Source organism: Engystomops pustulosus, chromosome 11 (assembly GCF_040894005.1).
Source record: "Engystomops pustulosus chromosome 11, aEngPut4.maternal, whole genome shotgun sequence".
Classification (NCBI taxonomy): domain Eukaryota; kingdom Metazoa; phylum Chordata; class Amphibia; order Anura; family Leptodactylidae; genus Engystomops; species Engystomops pustulosus.
In genome coordinates, this window is record NC_092421.1 from 31,415,835 (window position 1) to 31,439,949 (window position 24,115).

The 24,115-nt window shown below is 40.8% G+C and overlaps 2 protein-coding genes and 1 long non-coding RNA gene across 4 annotated transcripts in view; 1 reads left to right on the forward strand and 2 right to left on the reverse strand.

Annotated features, from left to right (window-relative positions):
• The window catches only part of LOC140105508 (uncharacterized), a 54,610-nt gene extending 42,971 nt beyond the window's left edge, over positions 1-11,639 (forward strand). Inside the window, exon 3 of the long non-coding RNA XR_011850582.1 lies at positions 11,101-11,639. This is a non-coding gene — a long non-coding RNA (uncharacterized lncRNA). The remainder of the gene's footprint in view (positions 1-11,100) is intronic.
• On the reverse strand, positions 1,867-10,443 carry LOC140105505 (beta-microseminoprotein-like). Of its 2 annotated transcripts, none has more exons than XM_072129450.1 (4): positions 10,419-10,443; positions 7,646-7,751; positions 4,846-4,951; positions 1,867-3,441 (listed from the first exon to the last, which is right to left on the reverse strand). In XM_072129450.1, the coding sequence occupies exons 1-4, from the start codon at positions 10,422-10,424 to the stop codon at positions 3,312-3,314; spliced, it is 348 nt and encodes a 115-aa protein (XP_071985551.1). In that variant the 5' UTR covers positions 10,425-10,443; the 3' UTR covers positions 1,867-3,311. The 2 variants fall into 2 exon arrangements, with proteins under 2 accessions (XP_071985551.1, XP_071985552.1); XM_072129451.1 differs by lacking the exon at positions 10,419-10,443 and adding an exon at positions 9,492-9,561.
• Positions 11,640-15,139: 3,500 nt separating the features above from the next.
• LOC140106276 (beta-microseminoprotein-like) lies at positions 15,140-17,952 on the reverse strand. The gene is made up of 4 exons (XM_072130628.1): positions 17,870-17,952; positions 16,978-17,083; positions 15,541-15,646; positions 15,140-15,369 (listed from the first exon to the last, which is right to left on the reverse strand). The coding sequence occupies exons 1-4, from the start codon at positions 17,870-17,872 to the stop codon at positions 15,240-15,242; spliced, it is 345 nt and encodes a 114-aa protein (XP_071986729.1). The 5' UTR covers positions 17,873-17,952; the 3' UTR covers positions 15,140-15,239.
• Positions 17,953-24,115: the final 6,163 nt, after the last annotated feature.

A 24,115-nucleotide genomic window follows, 5' to 3' on the forward strand; every position in this document is an offset into this window, starting at 1 on the left:
CTATCACACACATGTCCGTCCGTGGTACCAGCTGCGTTCTGTAATTACCACGCGAGCTGCCAGCTGCCAGGTGATCCGGTCACATGACCGCTCGGGGGTGTATCTAATGTGGTTGTCATGAATGCATGACGCTGTCATCTGTGAGAGCATCAGCTCTCTACTGATGATATTTACACAGTTTAAAATGGCTAGTAAAACTTAGTGACCAGATCGGCACAGCAACAGGTATCTAAATCAGCGAAGATATGGAAATTTATTCATTTGTTTACTGAAGGTTACTTGCGCGAAATTCTAATTGGTCATAGAGAATTTTTGGCTGAACTTAGAATATTGGGCTGGTGGCTCATCCCCGCACTGTAGAGGGGGCCCCCCAGTCCAGAGATGAGGATGTATCATCTAAATCATCCCCCTTAGGTTGTATCAAGATCAGATATTGTTCATGGTTAGATCTCCATGTGTGTAGTCACCAAATAAAGAGCAAACAATACCCTGTCCTTTCCTTAACCGGAGGTGGGTAGATGTAATGTTGTATCTGCCGTGAAGAGTGTTGAAAAGCGGAGCGGAGGACCCTGTCCGGGTATCCCCTTTCCCCAAACCGTTTCCTAAGGTCACCCGCTTGCTTACTGTATTCCCTGTTGTCACTACAATTTCTCCTCATACGGAGATATTGACCTTTGGGTATCCCTTTGCGAAGTGAGAGAGGATGATGGCTCTCCCACCGCAAGAGGGAATTTGTCGCAGTTGGTTTGCGATAAATGGTTGTTTCAAGCTTGTTTTTCCGTGTTAAAAGTACGTCTAAGAACGGGAGTCTGTCAGGATTGGTTTCATAGGTGAACTGCAGCCCTATAGAATTCCTGTTAAGGCTTTCTGCAAAACTTTCCTTGTCCCCTTTCCATAGTATGAATATGTCGTCGGTAAAGCTACCCCTTCCTCTACTTCTTCCCCCCCGTCCTCTCGATCCCTGTCCTCTAGACGATTTGGGTTTACCTTCTGTATCTGAGGTTTCTGCCTCAGTTGAGGAGAAGTCAGTTTCTGTCTCCCTAGTTGTCTGTCTTGTATTCAAAATGGTGTATGCACGGTTCTCTCTAAAATCCTGAAGATCCCTAGAGAACTGCCGATGTTTACGTTCCTTCAGGTGAAATTGGAACTTTTCAAGTGTATTCTGTAGTTGTAGTTCTCTAGTATTAAAGTCACTTTCCGAATTGAATTTTCGTACTACGTCAATTTGTTCCTTCAATCTTTTTTCCAATGTATCAAGATTCACCCTCTCCTCCTCCAGCAGTATCTGCATGAAACGCAGGGAGCTAGCAGTGGCTTCTTGCTCCCATTTATTTATGAGACTACTGCTCTTAAACCTGTTACCTGGGGTGAGGGTGATTCTGAGACCTCTTGGAACAATCTTGTTTTTGATGTAGTTCTCTAGACTTTGTACCTCCCACCAGGATGTACATTGATCTTTGTAAGTTTTAGTCAATTCTTTGAAAGCTGAATTGTAGGTAGGGGTATATTTTTAGGGGTAAAGGCTTTGTCGGAGAATGCCTCATTCACTTTAGAGAGCCATTGTTACCGGTCGCAAGAAAACCAGCCATACCGTGTTGCTAACAGTCACGTGACCGGAAGTTCCGCCGGCAGGTGCTGGCAGCTCGCGTGGTAATTACAGAACGCAGCTGGTACCACGGACGGACATGTGTGTGATAGGATCCCCGATTGGTGAGTGGTCCACAGGGGGATGTATTAAGGAGTATAAATAATCCGTCACTTGATGGGGAGAGTTATCCCTACACCATCAGATAGGGATCAGGGATCATATATTTACATAGGGCTACACAATTAATGTATGTAAATCAAAACTTGCCACTCATGAAATTCATGCAAAAGAGTGAAAAATGTTTATTCAGAAATTCGGAAAGCAATCCAAAAAATTAACGTGTAATGTCTTGGTCTAAACATAGACATATAGTCAATCTCAAGACTATTGTAAGGGTTGGGTAACGCAGAAGACAGGGGATAGTGTGCCCTGAGTTTGCCCCAACCTCTGTCTCTTCCTATAGCCCCCCCACGCTAAACTGTGGGGCGACTACTTGAAGACTCGAAATACACTAGATAAGTGCAGGAAGGGAAAACACAAACAGACTGACAAACATAAAACACAAAAGAGTAGTAAACTAGCCGGAGTCACAACGAGAGAGTACGTCAATAGCAAAATCATTAAGCAAAAGGGTCAACGTCAAAAACTGGCCGAGATCACAACAATTCGGACACAGAGCAAGTCAGACCTATAGCAAGGAGCAAGGGTAAAAAGGGATTTCAAACACTGGCACAGGTGACTAGTGAAGCTGCAATCTATGCAGCCAGGACCCCACCTCCAGAACCTGATAGGAGCTGGACAACTTCTGGGAATTAACCCCTTATGGTGCAGAATAATCAAGCACAATCGCAGGCACCATGTAGAGGTACCACAACTCCCAGCAGTACAGATCACAACCCCTAAACAGCGCAAGGTCTTAGCAGCCGCCGCCCAGAGCGCTCGCCAGAGACCACTGAAAGTGGACGAGAAGTGGAGTTTGCGCGGATACATGCCGGAGGTCAGAGAACGCTGCTAGCATCACCAGAAGAACCAGAAGTCCAGCATTCTCCTCTGCGAACCTGACAACTATTTCTATCAATCCTTCTACTAACCCTACAGCCAGTTATCCTGACCTGTGAGGTAGTGTCCCCAGGCTTTTATTAGCTACCTTTTTATTATTATTTTATATAGCGTACACAGATTACACAGCGCTTCACAGAGCTTACCAAATCAGTACCGGTCCCCAATGGGGCTCACAATCTTATCAACCTAACAGTTTGTTTTGGAGTGTGGGAGAAAACTGGAGGACCTGGAGGACCCAGGAGAACATACAAACTCTTTGCAGTTGTTGACCTGGATGGGACTTGAAAACAGGACCCTAGCACTGCAAGGCTGTAGTGCTAACCACTGTGCCACCATGCTGCATTTATCTCTGTATATATATTTTTGTATCTGTATATATATTTTTAAGCCATTTAGTTAGTGCCACTAAGAAGGAAGCTAAATAAGACCAATTAACTCGCTAAGGTCTGCCTCTTACATCCTTGTGAAATATAAAAGAGTAATGTAAACTAAATTCTAAAGCCTGGCCAATATTATACCCCATTATTTATTATTATTAAAAGATGAGACAGATATAAGACAAACGTGATTTTTATATTCAATGTTAAGCAGTACACATAGATTCCATTTGACGTTTTCCATTGTAAAAATGAGTATTGGATGGAAATGGAAGATATTCTGTTCATCCCACCATTCCATATATTTCGCACTCTGTGGTTGGATCGTCAATACGAGTCACTTTGTAAACACAGTTTTTGCTGTCAAACACCGAGATGCAGTTCTTCTTATCATAGTTTACTGGTGTGCCATAACTAGAGAAATAGTTTAAAAAAAAATAGTATTAACTGGTTAATAAAAACATAACTCATGATGTAAATTATTATGGTTACAGAATTTTTTACAACTAGGTCATGTAAATGTTTTGGGGATTTAGTTAGTGATTAGCAGAGTGCAAAGACAAAAAAATCTGATATAAAATGTATATAGAAAGGAAACCCCCAATACTTTATCACTTTAAACATTTTATTTTGTGTTAAAAGCTACACAGTTCTCACTCTCCAAGTCCTTCATTGATCTCTATAATCAGTCTATGCAAGAAAAGAAGGTAAAAGCCATGAACACTGGGCAACCTCTCACCTTAGGCAAGAATGCTGAGTCCAGAAGGGGCCGCATAAGGGACCCCTCTGCCATATATAACCTTTTTTTTTCTTTTTATAGCTTAAACTTGGTGGGGAGTCTGTAAGGGACCAGATTTTAATTAAACTATGGGAGCTGTATATAATTTAATTGATGTTGGCCGTGGTGCTGTGTATTGAGGCATTTAAATAAATTAGAAGACGGCTATATCTAAATAAGAAAAATAGTGGGGGGCTGTATATAAATACATTTATCGTGCACATTTTAATTTTTCACCTAAGGCAGCAAAAAGGCTACTTTTGGCTCTGCACGTGCATATGGCAGAATATAATGATTGTTTGCTGATGGTAGATGTGCCCTATTAAGATGTTCCTGAGAAATGCCTAAATGATGCAAATTATCCTGTGGTGCTCTGGCTATGTCCACGGAGCACCTCAGAGCAGCTCATATTTTAATTTATTCACTCCGCCATTCAGCTTGCAGTCTCACCCTGTCCCACCCCCCTACCCTGCATAGAGCAGGAGGTAGGCAGGGCCGGGGCAGGACTTCTAGCTGAACAAGGAGGAGTGAACAGATTAAAATACGAGCGCCCCACTGTAATTAGCAGAATTTTTATAACATACAGGCGGTCCCCTACTTAAGGACACCTGACTTACAGACGACCCCTAGTTAAAGATAACCCTCTCTGCCCGCTGTGACCTCTGGTGAAGCTCTTTGGATGCTTTACTATAGTCCAAGACTGTAATGATCAGCTGTAAGGTGTCTGTAAGGAAGCCTTATTGATAATCTCTGGTCCAATTACAGCAAAAAATTTTTAAACTCCAATTGTCACTGGGGCAAAAAATTTTTTGTCTGGATCTACAATTATAAAATATACAGTTTCGACTTACATATAAATTCAACTTAAGAACAAACCTATGGAACCTATCTTGTTCGTAACTTCCTGTATAGCCGTAATTGCGGTATATAGAGTTATAATTAAATAAAAGATTACTGTCCTTTAAATACATATTGCAAATATTAAATACCACAGACAATAAGATTTATTAGGATTAAAATTTAAGGAAATATAATCTTACGCTTGGCAGCATTTATAGTTTCCATTAGAAAGACACCAACAGTCGAAGCAATTCTTGGTTCTCCATTTACTATTGAGTGGATGCATTACGCCGTCATAGTTACACCCTAGAAATGAAAATAAAAACATTCAATCAAGAAACCTTTAAGGTTATTATACAAACTAAGGCCTCTTGCAAATTGATGTTTTTGCAATCCATTTCCAGCCTCTATTTGTGCGCCAGATTATTAAAGACGGGTACACGGTCATTATGCTTTAACTGGGTGCACCATATTTTTTTAGTGCACTAAGTTTAATGGGCGTGCGTACCATTTCTGTCAGACATTCCACTTAAATTTGGCCACCAGTCCGAATTGGCACCAGTGCACCCCTTTAGGGTGTGACACAAAACTGATGCAGTCACATAAATACATGGGCAAGCACTTTGCACATGTATTTTTGTGAAAAGAACATTACTGGTGCAGCCAGTTTAATAAATGTGGCTCATTGTGTATCATTGTAAGTGCATGCCCTGTCCTATTATTGATAATTTTTTTCGTCTTGTGCCTTCCCCTTGAAGTCTATGGGAGGAATCAATAATACGCCAGCACTAGTGCACTGGCGTATGATAACAGGCACGCCGCCCTGTGCCCCAGCGGATACATAAAGAGGCTTAGACGTCTTGATATTTCTTTTGGGCAGGGCTGTTACAGCATATAACTATCCCAGGTCCAACAGGTTTTTAAAAAGTTTGCAAGCATGGGGCAGGAATGCACTGTGCCCCACCCAGACCACATGTCGTAGAGGTGGCATGGAGGCGATAATGGGTTTACTGTGTTTATGGATTGCATTGAGGTTTACATGTTTAGCAACCTGTTTTTGCATTCTGTTTTGTAGCTATAGGGTAAAGTGCAGTAAGGAATTCTGCTGTAAAAAATTTTCCCTCAAGCTCTTGTTTTCCTTTTAAAGTTGCTGAAGTAGGCAATTTTTTTGGTTGCTGTTTTATTGCTATAGTATCATAGTATATAAGGCTGGAAAAGTCCATCAAGTCCAACCTTTATGCTATGTCTATTAGTGCGATGTCTATTACATTGATAATGGACTAAGGGGAGACCCTGCCTATTGCATGGATGTTAAATGTGAACCCTGCCTGAGCTACATTCAGAGGGGGGGGGGGGTATCCATCACATTTTCTCCACGGGGGCCCCACTAACCTTAATCAGCCCTGACTGGACCAATATCTTCCAGAGGGGGAACAAACTTGCTCTCCTGGCTCCTCTTTCTGTACTTCAGTTTCAGCGGGAAACTAATTCATCTGGGAAAAGCCAATCTGGCATTTTCACCTGGGAGCTTTTTGAATATTGCATTTTATTTTATTTTTCTTTTATTTGTTTCTTGCTTCATGTGAAAAAAATATAAAATTCTTTTGAAAGTTCATTTTGTGTTACTTGTTGATTTGATGTTATAAATGAACTCTGGGGATGGGGACATAATATTATCACTGTACACGGCATTGGTACGGCCTCACCTGGAATGACACTAAATGAAATACGCCACAAAGTGTAGGAAGCCCAACAGAATACAGCCCAAGTACAAACATGCATGGCTAGGAAATAATCACATGACCAAGTGTGAATAGAGGCTAGAAGCCAGTGACCATCAGATCTTTAAGATAGCCTCCTTTAGCTTATGTATCCGCTTTATGTATCCGCAAAAACAGAAACATACAGAAGATAAAGGGGTAGTTTTTGTGGAAAATAACTTATAAATAATAAAAACTAATTAAAAAAAAACAACTCCAAAATGGGACAACATGCCTCTGTTTTCAGAAAGAAAAAGAAAATGTACTTGAGCAAGAGGCCTAAGACTAGATAGATTAACTAGCTAAAACTGCAAATTTCTGCATATTAGATGAGAATAATTCCATATGTAATTCTATTTTCTATTTAAAATTAAAGAGATTCCTAATGGAGCCAAGACAGATCACAATTTAAAGTCATTGGTGTGCAATGGTGTGGCAGATTACGGTTCCAGCTTTATGGTTTTTTAAATTTTATGCACTGCCGTTTTAGGGCACCTAAGAGTAGAAAGAGAGGAAACAAGGAGTTGGGCCACAATAACCGGGTATTATTATTGGGGGGTGGGGGTGCTAGTCATGGTGAAGGAGGGGGGAAAAGGGAAGGCATTATAAAAAGGGAGGACTTAGGAGGGGGCAATACATAATTTGATGAGGCATATGAAGAGGGATTACACAGTGTGAGGGGGGGTGAAGAGATGAGTTATATAGTTTGTGGTCTAGAAGAAAGGGGCAATTATAGATGTTTCAAATGGAAAGAGGATCCGGCACTCACAATTTAGGTGAAGAAATCCTTTTCTTTATTGGTTAAAATCCAACATAGCGATCACAAATACAAAAATCTGCTATGTCGGATTTTAACCAATAAAGAAAAGGATTTCTTCACCTAAATTGTGAGTGCCAGAACCTCTTTCCATTTGAAGTTGCTGTAGCAGCCTGTAGTAGCCTCAGGCTTTTCCTGTGCACCAGGTGAGGATAATCATCAACCTCTGTGAGCTGGATCAACCACGAACGTTAAAATTATAGAGGTTTAGTAGACAAAGGAAATGGACATTGCACATTGTAATGGCCACAAGTGGAATTATACCACACACCAAATGGAGGCTTTATACACTGTGGGGTCCACTATGGCAGGTATTATACGTATAGGTGTGGACATTTGAGGGGTAAGAGGTATGGCTTCTAATACAAACTAGACAATTCTCCTTTTCCCAATGATTAGAGAAATACTAATAATAAAACTAACCTTTTGGTTTTTGACCCGGCTTTATTTTATTATCATTGCTGAAACAAGCAGCATTGCATGTGACCAAAAAGATTCCAGCACCAAATGCAAGAGCCACAAGGAATTTCTGAAACACACAGAATAAGAAAAAAACTTTAAAGCAGCATTTTAGTAATTCTACATTTTCTGGAACTGATTAATTCTTTAACAATTTGGAATGATTTTACAAACAATGTAATGAATTTCCTGTGGTTTTGTTGTTACATTAAGAACATGCCTTTTTTCTTCTTCTATTTTTTTATATCATGTAGTGAAACAGAATAAAGTGACATAGAGTGATAGGGATAGAGAGTGCAGAGGCGAGCGTTGAATTTCTCGGCACAAAAATTTTGTACAAAATAAGTACAAAAATAGTATGTAACATTGACTCACCATAACTGTTTTTATATTTTGATAGATCAGGAAATTTGGGACACAGGGATACCTTAGATATGTATTTTTATTTATTTACTTTTTAATTTGTGTTCTAGGGAAAGGGGGGGGGGTTGAACTTTTTGGGTTTTTTTGAACTGTCTTACTGTATTTCTAGACCTAAGGGCACTTGAGCCCTAGTATATTGTAAAATTGCTCTATCTGTAAAGGAGCCTCCTTTTCAGATCCTATGACAGTTCCTGACAATCTGGCTTCATAGCAACAGGACATGCTCTCTGATGACATAACGGGTGCGCTGGCCAGATATAAAGTGGCGGCACCCATGCATTGCCGTCATCTAAATGGTGGCACTGAAGTGGTTAACACCTGTGATTGGTGGCAGAACCGATTGAGGGTATGAGCTGCAGATATAAGCTGCATAATGCAACTAACTCTTGCTATGTATGGCATGGGCTCTGCTAGTGCACCAGACAGATATTCCAGACAGAATCCTCTGTGTAGTCCCAGGGGTTGGGCTTTGGTGTGGATGCATTTCAAAAAACAACATGTGACTTGTCTCTTCTGCAGACTGCTCAGGTCTTGGCCCCCACCTTTGTGCTCCTATACAGCTCCTCCCTCCTGCTTCTTGACAGAGCTCACAGCCTTATGAGCTGACCTCAGTGGGAGAGGGAGGAGCTGTAGAGGACCACAAAGGTGGGGGCCAAGAGCTGAGAAGTTTGCAGCACAGACAAGTCACATGTTGTTTTTTTAAATGTACCTAAACCAAAGCCAAACCCATGGGACTAATCAGAGGATTCTGTCAGGGTGCAGGGTAAGTTATAACACACAATTATATTGTAATGGAAATGCTTAGAGAAAGCAGAAAGGCATATTTGCAATACAGCTGTAGTGGGCTTTTGTAACCTGTCTTCAGTGAAAATGAGGTCCCTAGTGACAGATTCCCTTTAACGAGTGAAAGCCAGGTAGAAAAGTGTATTCTTCATCAAAAAAGTGGTAAGAAACAAAAAAAGTAAAAACACTTCTTTACTGTAAAAGCAGCAAATCTATAAAGTCACCACAGGAGCTGGGCTCTGAGGAAACATTTGGACTTGATGCTCCATTCAATGACTAATAGGTGGTTAAAAACAGCTTAAATTCTAAAACAAGTGATCCAAATGTCAGTGTCTTGTGGATAGTATATGCACAGTTACTTAATAAGTTAGAGAACCTGCATCCTTAACACCTTTCAAATTATGTCACAAGATATAGAAATCATGTAAAACAAGTGTCACAAACCTAGAGGATCTAGAAGATTAATGTACTGATATACACAGAACCATTATGTAAATGCAGGGGTTATCATAGTGATAAAGTATACTGAGTGCGCTGATAAAGTCATTATAGTTCTATAATTACAATTTAAAGATTCTCTACACTCAGAATAAAATACACTCACCATCCTGAAACACTTTTCCTGGAATGAATGTTTTTTTACCTTGTGTCTCAAATTTATACTTGGTCAGGGACCTACAGGGACCTCATTGATTAACAGAATTTCAAAGAAAAGGTAATATTGACTTTTCTCTGCATTCCATTTCATCTCATAGTATTTACTCCTTTGTTGCTTTACATTCATGTTTGCATTAAATATGTCCTGGCACCAAGTGCAAAATACTGAATGACATTTATCATTTCATCGCTGAGCTTGTGCCTCTGTGTGTTCTATGAACATTTAAGGTTATGGGGGCGTGTCCTTCATTAGAGCTTCATCCTAAAGTCTCCAAAAGTTACAAACTTAGCTCAACCCTCTCTAACACTTCAGAGCTTTTCTTTACCTTCAACTATGGTCACCAGAATCAAGCAGGGAGGAATGACTTGTAATAACGCTCCCTTTACACTTGGGGTGGAGACGTTTGTAACTAAAGGTGCTACCCAAAGCCACCACAGTCTCATGCATAGAAGAAAATTCCAGCGCAGGCTCCTTGGTCTTTATAAAATCAACTTTTCTTTATTCAGCTTACAGCATAGATGTACATAGGGTAAAACACAATTGGTCTTAGTCTTGATCTAACCTATACTCCACAGACTTTTAAATGAATTTCCTAATTGGTTACACATGTTTTAGTAGGTGGAGAATGACATACAACTAAAAAACTGTAACTCTTTAAAAACCACAACTACTTGCAATGCACAATCATGAGCTGTCATTTACAACTTTACAATCTGTAAACTATACACTGGTATTAACCAATAGATGTTAATATACATATATAATAATAGAAGCATATTTTAAGAAAGAGAGGTGGAGAACAAGAAGAGGATATACTTTACAGAAATAGGATTGCACAGTCTCCTGCATGGAATGCAGAAAAGATTTACTCACTGTCATCCTCTCAGCTACCACATGAACTGTGTCATAAGGATCCTCCAGGACAGAGCTGGCTTCCCTAATCAGTTTGTCCAGTCTGCCCCACTTTGTAGATGAGATGTTGCTTCCCTAACAGCCTACATCAAAGAAGATGGCTAATGCCACTACAGAGTTGAAGAAGGCCTTAAGAAATGCATTCCATATGCCCTCAGCCTCCGTAGCAGGTATAGCCTACTCTAACCCTTCCTGTGAAGTGCATTTATGTTCTCTGCCTAATCCAGTTTATTGTTGAGGAGTACACCCATGTACTTTTAAGACCTCACTACCTTGATGTCCGTCCCCTGGATGACCACTGGTTGAGAAGGAGGACTGCATCATCTCCTTGGTCTTCCCAACATTTATTTAGATCAATTGTCATTGAATTGTGAATGTAATTGTACCTGAGTACAATGTGAATGGGAAGGGAACCAGAAGTATACCTTGAGGTGCACCTGTACTACAAATTACAGTGTCTGACACACAGTCAGCTCTCACATAATGAGGTCGGTTTGTGAGGTAGTCTAGAATCTAACTAGTGAGGTGGTGGTCCACTTAAACCAGATCCAGTTTGTCTCTCAGGGCCAGGGCTGTAAAGAGTTTAAAGCCCTGGAGAAATCAAAGAACATTATTCTTACAATGTTCATTGTTTTTTTTCCAGATGAGAAAGAGCTCGATAGAAGGTGGATGATGGCATCATCAGACAAGTTCACTAGAGGACGGAGATGTGTGAGAACCAACCTCTCATTGGCCTTCATCAGATGGGATGTTAGTGCCACCAGTCTGTAGCTGTTGAGGTCCAAGGAATAAAGTGTTTTTGGAAATGGTACAACACAAGATGTTTTCCACAGTTGTGGTACCCTTCCCAAAGTTAGGCTCATATCGAACATATGTGCATGTCTTAAGTAATCTGGCACTGATACCATCTGGAACTGCAGCCTCGGCCACTTTGAGCCTTTTCAGTTCTCTTCTCACCTGGGCACTTTTAACTATCACAAAGTAACCTAATGACTGGCAGCTGGTTTGACTGATCTGGAGATGAGTGCTGACAGCAGGGGATCTAGTGGGGGAGGTCACATTGAATGTGGAGGAGACAATTGAGGGGTATTCTGGTGACATGGACTCATGCTGCCTCAGGGGGGATGCTTTATTTTTCATAAATAAATAAATACTTTGCATATGCGCATGAATGTAGTAATTGGACACATTTACTTATCAAATATTAATTATTAGATATTAATTATAATAATTGACAAATGATTATTACAAATTATAATTTAATAGCAATTAAAATTAAAACAAGTAATTTATTAAATTATTACATTTAAAATTAAATTTAAATTAAAAGGTTCACATATTAAATTAAAGCAATGTAATAGTAATTTATTACTGTATATCTTTCATCTTGACACCTTTGTTATTATTATTTTGTCTACATTTTTTCTAACATTATTACCGGTATCATGAAGATCGCAGCCATCACTATCCCTGTTGACACTGTTCATTGTAAAACACAATTTCTATTTACATGTCCCCAATCCATTTTACTTGATATTCTTAAATACATTTACTGCTTGTATACAGTATATTTGTATTCCTAATTAACCTTATGACTTCCTTCTATTCATCCTACTCCATCCATTACTAGCTATGATACATCACGCATGCCTAACACAATAGTTACCACTATACTAAGTAGCATAGGAGGTTGTCAACACAGACGATTGTAGGGCAACAACCAATAAGCAGTAAACATCTCTCAATTACTGGACATACAGAAGCCTAGTAGCAGCTGTTAGCCCAGCTTACATAGGGTAATAGCCAACAAGCTATTGTTAAATCTCTATTCTTTAATGAAAGTTAAGTTTTAGATGAAAATTGGGCTAAATTGGCCCATATTGGGAACTCTTTGTGTATGAATATTAGTAACCTCCTACTCAACCACATTGCATCCATCAAATGATTGTTTTCTAAGAATTCTGCAATTATTATTCTTTCAGTATTTCTAGCTACTTTGTCTCACATATTGTTGTTCGCTTTCTTCTAGTTAATATTTAACTTCATGTTTGTACTAAGATTGTCAACATTTCTAAAACAAACTTTGTAGTGAATAAAAGAGGTAGAGAAAAAAAACTAACTAAAATATTTCTAAACCACAAAGTTTTATAAAAAAACATTTGGTTGGCAAGTCAATATTTCATTGCAATGTCCATTCATGATTGCTACAAGTATATTTGGGTCAATCAAATTCTGCATAGTTTGAATATAATTCACTAACCATGTAAAAAACATGGAGATTGACATAAAACAATGTTTCACTTGCAATTGTTTTCGCCTTTCTTATCCGTTACTTGTCGATAATAGATTGGATTCATTACAATGATTAGATGAAGACCAGTATGTCAATATACTTGTTTACAGTCCTTGATCCTGGTGATAGATGTCTTTTAAGGAAGCAGTGCATAAACAATACCCAAAACCTACTAAAGCAATGGTGTAGAAAAGTGTTGGTAAAATTTATTTCAGAACAATGTGAGAGACGGATAAAGACATAGGGGCATATTTATCAAGCAGTCTGAAAGTCAGAATATTTCCAGTTGCCCATGGCAACCAATCACAGCTCAGCTTTCATTTCACCAGTGCTCATGAGTATTTTAAAGGGGAGCTGTGATTGGTTGCCATGGGCAACTGGAAATATTCTGATTTTCAGACTGCTTGATAAATATGCCCCATATTGTTAGGAAAACTTACGTCTGGAATACTGTACACAAAACTACCACACAGTCTGAGTGCAGGCTGACAAAACGGAGCAAGAGGGCGAACTAACCCTGCGCTCATCTACCAACTAGACCCTACCAAGGCAGAAACCCCCTTGAAGGTAGGGAGCCTCTGCCGCAGGAACCTCCTAACTACCCTGCAAGGCCCTGGGAGGTGAGAGGAACCCAAATAGGTCTGTCAGCCGCAGTGAGGTGATACAGACAGAAAAACTGCAGTGTGGGCGTTAGGACAGTATTCAGACAGAGGGGGAAAACAGGACGAACAAGGATGAAACAAGCGGGGTTCAAGACAGCATAAGAAACCAAAGCAGACACGAGGAAAGAGAACTAAAGATGTACAGACACTGAACATAGAAAGGTAAGCAAAACCGCCGGGTCACACCAGAGGGTACGTCAAGGTCAAATCACTAGACAAGGAAGAGTAACCCAACTGGTGAACACAATACCAGGGTGAAGTAAACAATGCTACAGGAGACAAGGAATCCAACTAGGCTGTAAGTTCCAGGACAAACACTGGCACAGGTGGAAGGTCCAGATCCAATTTATGCAGCCTGAGATCCGCCCCCAGAATCCCATAGGAGCAGGAATCCAGGCTGATTCAGGAGAAAGACAGCTAAGATTTCCCTAAAGCGCACACGTCCTGGATGCTCGCTGCCCCGTGCGTGCCTCAGGGTTAACTCGCTGCGGACCGGGGGCGGAGCCAGAGCGGAGACGCGCAGAAACTCGGGGAGGACCGCTAGTATTGTCTGCATGGAGGGTAGAGGGGCCAGCAGACGCGGTGTCCCTTCCAGCGGATATGACACACATACAAAGTAATTAGTTCCAAATATTGCTGTAAGGGTGGATGTAAAAGCTTTATATGGAGGGCTTAATTTTTCTCACACAGTGTAAGAGATCATTATCTAGGACTCAAAACAGTCCTTCAGTTGTAATGTGACTTTCGAATTAACCCTTTTAGCTAAAAATGTAAACCGGTACCCGGATAAGAGCAGAAACACTACTTATACAATCACACAGATATATACATATATTTATATACTTATATACAGACTTGTAAAGTTCTACGCACACATTTATGCACTAATAAATACAGTATGTACACACTTAAACGGTATATAAACACATCATATACACATCCATACATTTATACACACATGCAGTATATACAGACCGTATACATACTATATACTGCATTTACATACAAAAAACATACAGTATATTCACACACACAAATAAATGAATACACACATGTGAGTGTCAGGAAATATTCTTATGCTGGGGAGGGGGTGTTAAAGGCCACATATATGACTTCATATAGCCCAGTAGCTGCTGACAACATCGGGAATTAGACAACAGGAAGTAGAGATGAGAGATTCCTAGTCGTGCAAGCTCAGCTGTTTACTGAGAAAGATGGCCCGGTGTGCAGCATAATACAGGCACGGGTTACGTACAAGTTAGGGTCCGGAGGTTTGTTCTTAAGTTGAATTTGTATGTAAGTCGAAACTGTATATTTTATAATTGTAAATCCAGACAAAACAATTTTGGCCCCAGTGACAATTGGAGTTTAAACAGTTTTTGCTGTAATGGGACCAAGGATTATCAATAAAGCTTAATTACAGACATATTACAGATGATTATTGCAATCAGGGACTATAGTAAAGCATTCAGAAAGCTTCACCGGAGGTCAGAGGGGTCTGTCTGTAACGATGGGTTGTCTGTAAGTCGGGTGTCCTTAAGTAGGGGACTGCCTGTATGTATATAACAGCATACCTCCTCCATACTTGATAGTACTGGGTCACCTGACACTTCGGGCACAGTAGCACTGCCCCTGTTGTTATGCCCCTGGCTTCACAGAGAGATTTATATTGGTTTGGTAACTCTGTAATCTTAGTCCAACCATTAAGGTGACATGAAACAAAAATGTTATTTTTTATCAAGCTTTTTATTTAATGTTTGTTTTGTTGTTAATGTAGTCTTTGTTGCCCAAACAAAAAAAATACAGTGGTGGACATGGAAGATATGCTCATCCCACCATCCCATATGATTGACACTGTTTGGTTGGATCTTCATTTGGGATCAGGTTGTAAACACATTTCTCCTTGTCAAACTCGAAATGGCATCTTTCCTTATCATAGTTTACTGGTGTGCCATGACTATAAGAAACAGGAGATTAAAAAAAACTGATTAATAAAAACATGATTAATAAAATCAGGGTTGGAATACAACAGGTGAATGATAGTATTTGCCTAGAAACACCATTTAAGTATCTCAGTTCTGTAAATTGGAAAGCTGTGCATTAGTTCATAAATGGTGGTGAATCTTACACTTGACAGCATTCATAGTTTCCATCACCAAAACATCTGCAATCGTAGCAAGTCTTTGTTCTCCACTGACTGTAGAGTGGATACAATTTTCTCCTATGGTAACAACCTAGAATAAAAAAGATAACATCAGACTCATTTTATGTACACAGTAACTTAGATTAGTTTGTGTTCAATGGTTTTACATTAGCAATTCCTATAGATTCAATGGGAAAAAATGCAGCATGCAGAGTGATTCTTCCTTACAAAGTGAAAGACACCACAAAAAACTCAGATGGACCATATATAATGTCAGGAGATGTAATGAATGCTATTGCTCATTACAATGTCATAGATTGTAAACTCTTTCAAACAAGTCCTTCTTTCTTATTATTTCATTTCACCTTGTCTTATTTTATTTGTATTCATATCCCACTAAATGTATACAGATTCATATTGCTTTATCATTATTGCTACTGGTGCCTTTTGTATGTAAGAGATCGTACTTCGACCAAACCCTGAGAGCAGAACATTTACAGTCCCAAACATACATAAATATATTCACTCATTTCCCCCATTCTTACACTCATACACACTCTTTAGAATAGCATAGGGGGCCAAAAGCACAAAGCGGAAATCTTGTAAAAAAGACTCATCAAGACTATGGGGAGAATTTATTAAGACTGCTGTTTTGAACATTCAGTCGCCTGTATCTTCGGCCAATTATTCATAACTGGTACAATCTTGTGACCTGTTTAGCCAAGATCTGAACTGGTGGACGATTGTGCTACGGTCTCCACTGGCAGACACTATGTTAAATGTTGTTGCACTGTGAAGAAGTGTGTTGTGTAATTCTGTGATACCCAAAAAGGGACTCAACCGGGGACTTAAGCTACTTTCACCCGAATGTGTGCTATGCAGGGACGGTGACCCGGGCTTACCACACGTTCATCTGGAGAGGCCAAGGGATGTGCGCTGCTCTGCCCTCCCCTCTCCATAGTGAGGCATGGTGCCCAGCTATATGTACAAGAAAAGACAGAGCATGCTCTATGTTTTTCCAGCAACGGAAAGGTGCGCACCGCACCATGGCCGGGCACCATAGACATTTATGGGGATGCAAATTTGAAAGGGTCCTTATAATGAGCAGATCCTGCATAATAGTAGTAGTAAACTACCATTTAAAGGTAACAGCAGTTACAGGCAGCTTCATAGGTGAAAATCCACAGAAACTCTTAAAAGATTCTTATTTTATTCACTGTATCAAATCAATACATGGAACATACCCAGACAAGACGCACATGCCTGAGAAGTTAGATGTACCTGCTGTTTTTCTTCTATGTGTTCTATGACTTTGAGCCAAGAATATGAGTGCTTGGCAAGTCAATGCTATAGCAGCGTTGACGCTATGGGAGTCTTCCCTTTTTCTCTGTTAACTACCAATTGTAACTCCTTAAAACTCACCTTCAGGTTCTTCTCCAAATGTCACAGCAATACCACTACGGTAACAAGCTGCATTGCATGCAACCACAAGGATTCCAGCACCAAATGCGAGTGTCACAAGGAATGTCTGAAAAATTGGTGAATAAAATAAGATTTTCAGCAATATTGGAGAGTCAGTGCTTTTCCATACTTAAAAAATGGCAGGAATTACTTTCAAGTCTTTAAAGCTTATCCAGATGTTTTTTTTTCTCCTTTTCACATCAAAACCATCTCTTACCACTCGGCTCTGACAAGGGACTAAGAACATCTCTACTAGCTTTGTAGGTGGATGTGCGCATATTCAATATTTAGATCTGACAAAACTTAACTATGAAAGTATTGAATGCAAAAAGTATGACACAAAAAAAGTTAAGATAATTTTTTCCAGTAAAATAGAGCGTAATAACCGTTCCATTATCATCATTTCTGTTAAACCAGAAGTAAATTTCCCCTTCAACCTTAAGTCTTTAGATGGTCTGTAGACAAATATCCACAGTATTTCTATGTAAATGGACAAATTATTATTTTCTGTATTTTAGCTTTGTTTTCCATGTAATATTTCTGTTAAGAAGAGAATACACGTAATTATCACTATGCCGATAACTACTCACCTAATTATCATACCACTGTAAAATGACCAAGGCAGACGCTAAGTCAAAAGGACGCTAATTGCGTCGAGTTATATTATAAATATGAGGCTAAAACTATATGATAGAACTAAGGTCGAAAATACATAGGAAAATACATAGGAAATCAATGTTTCATACTAATACTGATACCTTTGTTACATGTACCAAAATGTATGTACCTTTATTAGACCAAATAAAGCTTTGTTAAAAAAAAAAAAATAAAAAAAAGAAGAGAATACACTCACCATCCTGGAACGCTTCTGCTGGTTCTGAATGTTTATAAACTTTGAGCGGAGATTTATACTCGGTCAAAGACCTTATCAGACCTTATTGAGCAATTGAGTACAAAGAAAAGGCACTGCTTATTTATTCTGTGAATCCTATTTCATCACGTTGGTTTCTTGATAAAATGCAGATGAGAGATCACCCACAAAATTTTCTCTAGAACCTAGAGACAAATTACACTCCCTGCCCAGAGATAATATTTTCTAGGATGTCATGTACGCAAAAGATGTGATTATTAAGCAAAGAGGCTAAAAGTTTCTTGAAGGTTACCAAAGGGCACCAAATGACTCCACACCCTTGAGTATACCTGCGGACGTGCCACCTTGTGCGTCTATGTAGCTCGTAAATTTGGGAACATGGCCTGTGTAGGAGTAATGGCTACCGACATGGCAAGGTTCAGTTTAGTTGGCAGGGGACCAGAAACTTCTACGCATGTGCCGAACTCCCCTCTAGCTGCAGATATGCTTGGAGCCCCTGCAGCTGCATGGGCCACAAGCATATATCATTTTATCCCATTTATGGTCCAATTCCCAAGATTTTAACAATGATTCGTTACCACTGTTTAGTGGCAGATTGCAGTCTCAATTATTCAGCTGTCACTGTCTTTTTAAACTTTGAGCGGAGATCAATACATGACAAAGGACATTATAGAATAGAATAGAATAGAATGCTTTGTTGTCCCCATAGGGGAAATTGACTTTGTCACCACGACAGCAACAACACCTCCATTCATGATCACAATTATACATATACAAACAAGTAAAATACAACATACATATACAAATAGATAATAAAAGTTATTTTAAAAAACAGTAAAAAAAGGAAAAAAAAGAAAAACACCATGGTTACGGATATTAATTACTTGCCCATATTAACTAATGCAATTGCCCTAGGTATAAAGGAATTTTTAAAACGATTCGTTCTACATTTCATATGCAGAAACCGATCACTAAATGTGCTACGTTGACCCATCAGTGTGTTATGTAATGGGTTTTTCTCATTACATACAATGGACTTAAATTTGGAGAGCATACGTGCACACAAGATTGACTCCCAATCCTCTGTCTTAGTGCCAACAATTGAGTTCACCTTCCTAACCAATTTCTTAAATTTGTTTAAGTCAGTCGTGCGGGCATTGTTACCCCAACATACCACCGCATAAAATAAAACACTTCCAATTACAGACTGGTAAAAGGACAACAACATACTACGGTCCACATCAAAAGACCTAAGAGATCTTAAAAAGTACAGTCTCCCGGACGCCTTTTTATACAATTTCTCTGAATTTATATGCCACAATAACTTATCATCCAGATAGACGCCCAGATACTTATAGTTGGTGACGCGTTCTACTTCGACACCCCTAATCTTCGTAGGCTCACCATCAGTATCACGTTCTTTTCGGAAACTGATTACCATTTCCTTGGTCTTAGATAGATTCAATTCCAAGCCATTTGTATCGCACCACTCCGAGGACAAGTCAATGGTTGACCAATATTCAGACAGATCTCCCTCTTTTATGCACCCTATTATCGCAGTGTCATCCGAATACTTCTGCAAGAAACACTGACTTCTGTTTTTTTCAAAGTCTGCAGTGTAGATGGTAAATAAAAACGGGGCAAGAACAGTCCCCTGTGGGGCTCCAATGTTACTCACAACCACATCCGACACCGTGTTTCCAATTTTCACCTTCTGTGGTCTTAATTAGAGATGAGCGAACATACTCGTCCGAGCTTGATGTTCGTTCGAGCATTAGCGTACTCGAAAATACTTCGCCCGCTCGAGAAAATGGCATCTCCCGCCGTTTTGCTTTTTGGCGGCCAGAAACAGAGCCAATCACAAGCCAGGAGACTCTGCACTCCACCCAGCATGACGTGGTACCCATACACGTCGATAGCAGTGGTTGGCTGGCCAGATCAGGTGACCCTGGAATAGACTAGCCCCTGCCCGCGCTGCTCGGATCATTCTCTGTCTGGATGCCGCTAGGGAGAGAGCTGCTGCTGGTCAGGGAAAGCGTTAGGCTGTTCTAATAGAATAGTGTTAGGCAGGAGTGATTCTACAAGAACCCAACAGCCCTTCTTAGGGCTACAATAACGTTATACTTTTTTTTTTTTATTTGCTTGTGGCTGGGCTTGCTGGCACTAGTAGTGCAGCTAGTACCATATTGTGAGGAATTTGCAGGGGGAATTGCTACCGTTGTGTTTAGCTCTTAGTGACACACATATCCACCTCAAACACCAAAGTGGGACAATTTATTAGGGGTTTGATTAGAATTAGGCAGAGTCTGCTGATTTATTTTTTTTTTTTTACCTTTATTTCATTTTATAGCTCAAACTCATCTTGCAAAGCAGTGTGCTTTCAGTGTCGGCTACAAAATAGCCATAGGAGAACCCCAACGGCTTACTTAGGCCTACAATAGCGTTATATTTTCCTTTTTTTTGTTTGCTTGTGGCTGGGCTTGCTGGTATTAGTAGTGCAGCTAGTACCATATTGTGAGGAATTTGCTGGGAGACCTGCGACCGTTGTGTTTAGCTCTTAGTGACACGCATATCCACCTCAAACACGAAGTGGGACAATTTATTAGGGGTTTGATTAGAATTAGGCAGAGTCTGCTGATTTTTTTTTTTTTTTACCTTTATTTCATTTTATAGCTCAAACTCATCAGGCACAGCACAAAATCCAGTTTTGTGCTGTCATTGTAGTTAGAAACTAGCCATAGCAATAGGATAGCATCGTTTTGTTAAAAAAAAAAATAAAAAAAAATAAACACAAAAAAAAAAAAATTTAAAGTTTACATTTTAATTTGTAAAATGTTTAACCCGAGGGCTAGGGGTAGAGGACGAGGGCGTGGACGTGGGCGTCCAACTACTGCAGGGGTCAGAGGCCGTGGTCCTGGGCGGGGTGAGACACCACCTGGTGATGAGGGAGCAGGGGAACGCCGCAGAGCTACACTCCCTAGGTTCATCATGTCTCAAGTTACTGGGACTCGTGGTAGAGCACTGTTGAGGCCAGAACAGTGCGAAGAGGTGATGTCGTGGATTGCGGACAATGCTTCCAGCCATTTGTCCACCAGTCAGTCTTCCACGCAGTCCACCCATGTCCCCGAAATCAGCACTCCTCCGGCTCCTCCACCTCAGCCTCCTCCCCCCCAGTCTGCCCCCTCCCAGCAAAATTTGGCATTTGAATCGGCATACTCTGAGGAACTGTTTTCTGGACCCTTCCCACAGTCACAAACCACTTGTCCGGTTGCTGCTGAGCAATTTTCCGATGCCCAGGTTTTCCACCAGTCGCAGTCTGTGGGTGATGATGACATTATTGACGTAGTGGAAGAAGTGTGTAAAGAGGTGTCGGACGATGAGGAGACACGGTTGTCAAACAGTGTCAGGTGCTGAGTAACTTTGAGGAGTCAACACAGATGGTCAGTGGCGATTCCGCCATCATCAGCCTCACCATCCCGCTGCTTGGCCTGTTGAAAAACTCTCTGGTCAGCATGAAGTCGGAAGCTTTGCGCTCGTCACAAGAGATGGGGGAAGAAGATTCCCTTGTTGATAGCCAAAGCACCCTTATGTCTGTTTCTCAGCGCGTATCGGAGGAGGTGGAGGAGGAGAATGTTGGCGAGACAGGAGAGGGTACCATTGTTCAGTCCTTCACCGTTCAGCGTGTATGGGCAGAAGAAGAGGAGTTGGAGGAGGAGGAGGAAATGGGCAGTCAGGCCAGTGAGGGGAGTGACTTCTTGCGCGTTGGGACTCTGGCGCATATGGCAGATTTCATGCTAGCTTGCCTATCCCGTGACCCTCGCGTTCAAAGAATTTATTCCAGCACCGATTACTGGGTATTCACTCTCCTGGACCCACGGTACAAGCAAAATCTTTCCACTCTCATCCCTGGAGAGGAAAGGAGTGTGAGAATGCATGAATACCAGTAGGCCCTGGTGCACAAGCTGAAACAGTATTTCCCTTCTGATAGGGCTAGCGGCAGAGGGCGTACTTCTGCGGGACAAGTAGCGAGGGAGAGTAGGCGAGCAGGCAGCTTTTCCAGCACTGGCAGGGGTACGCTTTACAAGGCCTTTGCCAGTTTTATGTCACCCCAGCAAGACACTGTCACCTGTCCCCAGTCTCGGCAGAGTAGGGCTGATCTTTACAGAAAGATGGTGAGGGAGTACGTAGCTGACCATACCATCGTCCTAAATGATCACACAGCTCCCTACAACTACTGGGTTTCAAAGCTGGACATGTGGCACGAACTAGCGCTGTACGCCTTGGAGGTTCTTGCCTGCCCTGCCGCTAGCGTGTTGTGTCCGAGCGGGTTTTTAGTGCAGCTGGTGGCATCATCACCGATAAGCGTACACGCCTGACTGACAGCGCTGACAGGCTGACGCTTATCAAGATGAATAAAGCCTGGATTTCTCCGGATTTTCATTCTCCACCAGGTGAAAGAAGCTCAACCTGAATAATGTATGCACTCCTCCTCCTCCTCATTTTCCTCCTTCTCCTCCTCTTTGTACATTAAAGCAAAGTAAACTGGCTATTTTTTGCCAGGGCCAACTGGCTCTAACTATAGTACTCTATGTATTTAATTTTTCTGGAGGGACACCTGCCCGGTCCTCTGTTTTAAGCAATTTTTGGGAGTGCCACATACAGGCACTCAATCTATTTAATTTTTCTGGAGGACCACCTACCTGCTCCTCTGGTTTGAAAACTTTTCTGGACTGCCACATACAGGCACTCAATTTATTTAATTTTTCTGGAGGACCACCTACCTGCTCCTCTGGTTTGAAAACTTTTTTGGACTACCACATACAGGCACTATCCAAATTAAATTGTCTCCATAGCAGCCTCCACATGTCGTCTTTTTAGCTGGCTCCACACGTTGTCTCCATTGCTACCTCCACACTTCATCGCCATAGCTGCCTCCAAAAGTCGTCCATATAGCTGCCTCCATACATGGTCTCCTTATCAAACGAACTGTGTCAGGCAGAATTTTGGGTTGTTTTCATGGATTCCACATCAAACTTGTTAACTTTGTCGCCACCCTGCTGTGTAATCCACAAAATATACTGGCAAACTTTTATCATTTACCGATATTATTTCAGCGCTTCTTGCGCATCTGTTTACATTCCCCTCACCCGCCATAACACAAACTTATAAGAACGCTACTACACTTGATCTTATATAAAAGGTTCTTAGAAGTGCTGTTTGGGGAGTAGCCGCGAGACAGGGGCTTGGATTGGCGAAAGCTCGCCTGGCAGCGGAGCGCCAGCTCCATCCCAAGATCCAACTAACATAGTTTTAACTGCAGTACCTTTAATCTACTACTAGTTAACTGCCTCCATACATGGCCGCCTTATCAAATGAGCTGTGTCAGGCAGAATTTTCAGGTGTTTCACCAGATACATAGTGGAACTCCGCCCCTCTGTCGCCGCCATGCTGGAGACCTGAAGTTGCAATCATAGCAGCGCAATATGGATGCCCCACACTGTCGCTCTTAACTCCTTAAGGACGCAGGGTATTTTCGCTAATTTCTCGCTCTCCATCTTCAAAAATCCATAACTGTTTCATTTTTCCGTGAATAGAGCTGTGTGAGGGCTTATTTTGTGCGTAACAAATTTTACTTTCCCGTAATGTTATTTATTATTCCATGCCATGTAGTGGGAAGCAGCAAAACAATTCCAAATGTGGAAAAATTTAAAAAAACTGCATGTGCGTCATGTTCTTGTGGGCTCAGTTTTTACAACTTTCACTCTGCGCTCCAAACAACACCTTTATTTTATTCTTTGGTTCGTTCCGATCGCGGTGATAACAAATTTTTATAGGTTTTATAGTGTTTTAATACATTTTCAAACATTAAACGAATGTGTACAAAAAAGAATAAATTTTTTTTGCCATCTTCTGACGCGAATTACTTTTTCATACTTTGGTGCATGGAGCTGTGTGAGGTATCATTTTTTGTGAAATGAGCCGACGTTCTCATTGCTACCGTGATGAGGACTGTTCGACATTTTGATCATTTTTTATTACATTTTTTATGTCATCTAAAAAGGTGTAAAAGTAGCGTTTTGGACATTTGGGCGCCATTTGCCGTTCCAGAGGTCCCCGCCGTCAATAACCGTTTTTATATTTTGATAGATCGGGCATTTTGGGACGCGGTGATACCTAATGTGTCTGTGATTTTTACTATTTATTATATTTCATATCAGTTCTAGGGAA

Excerpts from the sequence above, each read along its gene's own strand:
- LOC140105505 (XM_072129450.1), bottom strand. Across the intron at positions 4,952-7,645 it reads GCCGGGTCAAAAACCAAAAG|GGTGTAACTATGACGGCGTA; the intron begins GTTAGTTTTATT and ends TTTCATTTCTAG. Across the intron at positions 3,442-4,845 it reads AACTATAAATGCTGCCAAGC|TTATGGCACACCAGTAAACT; the intron begins GTAAGATTATAT and ends CTATTTCTCTAG.
- LOC140106276 (XM_072130628.1), bottom strand. Across the intron at positions 15,647-16,977 it reads ATTTGGAGAAGAACCTGAAG|GTTGTTACCATAGGAGAAAA; the intron begins GTGAGTTTTAAG and ends TTTTTATTCTAG. Across the intron at positions 15,370-15,540 it reads AACTATGAATGCTGTCAAGT|TCATGGCACACCAGTAAACT; the intron begins GTAAGATTCACC and ends TGTTTCTTATAG.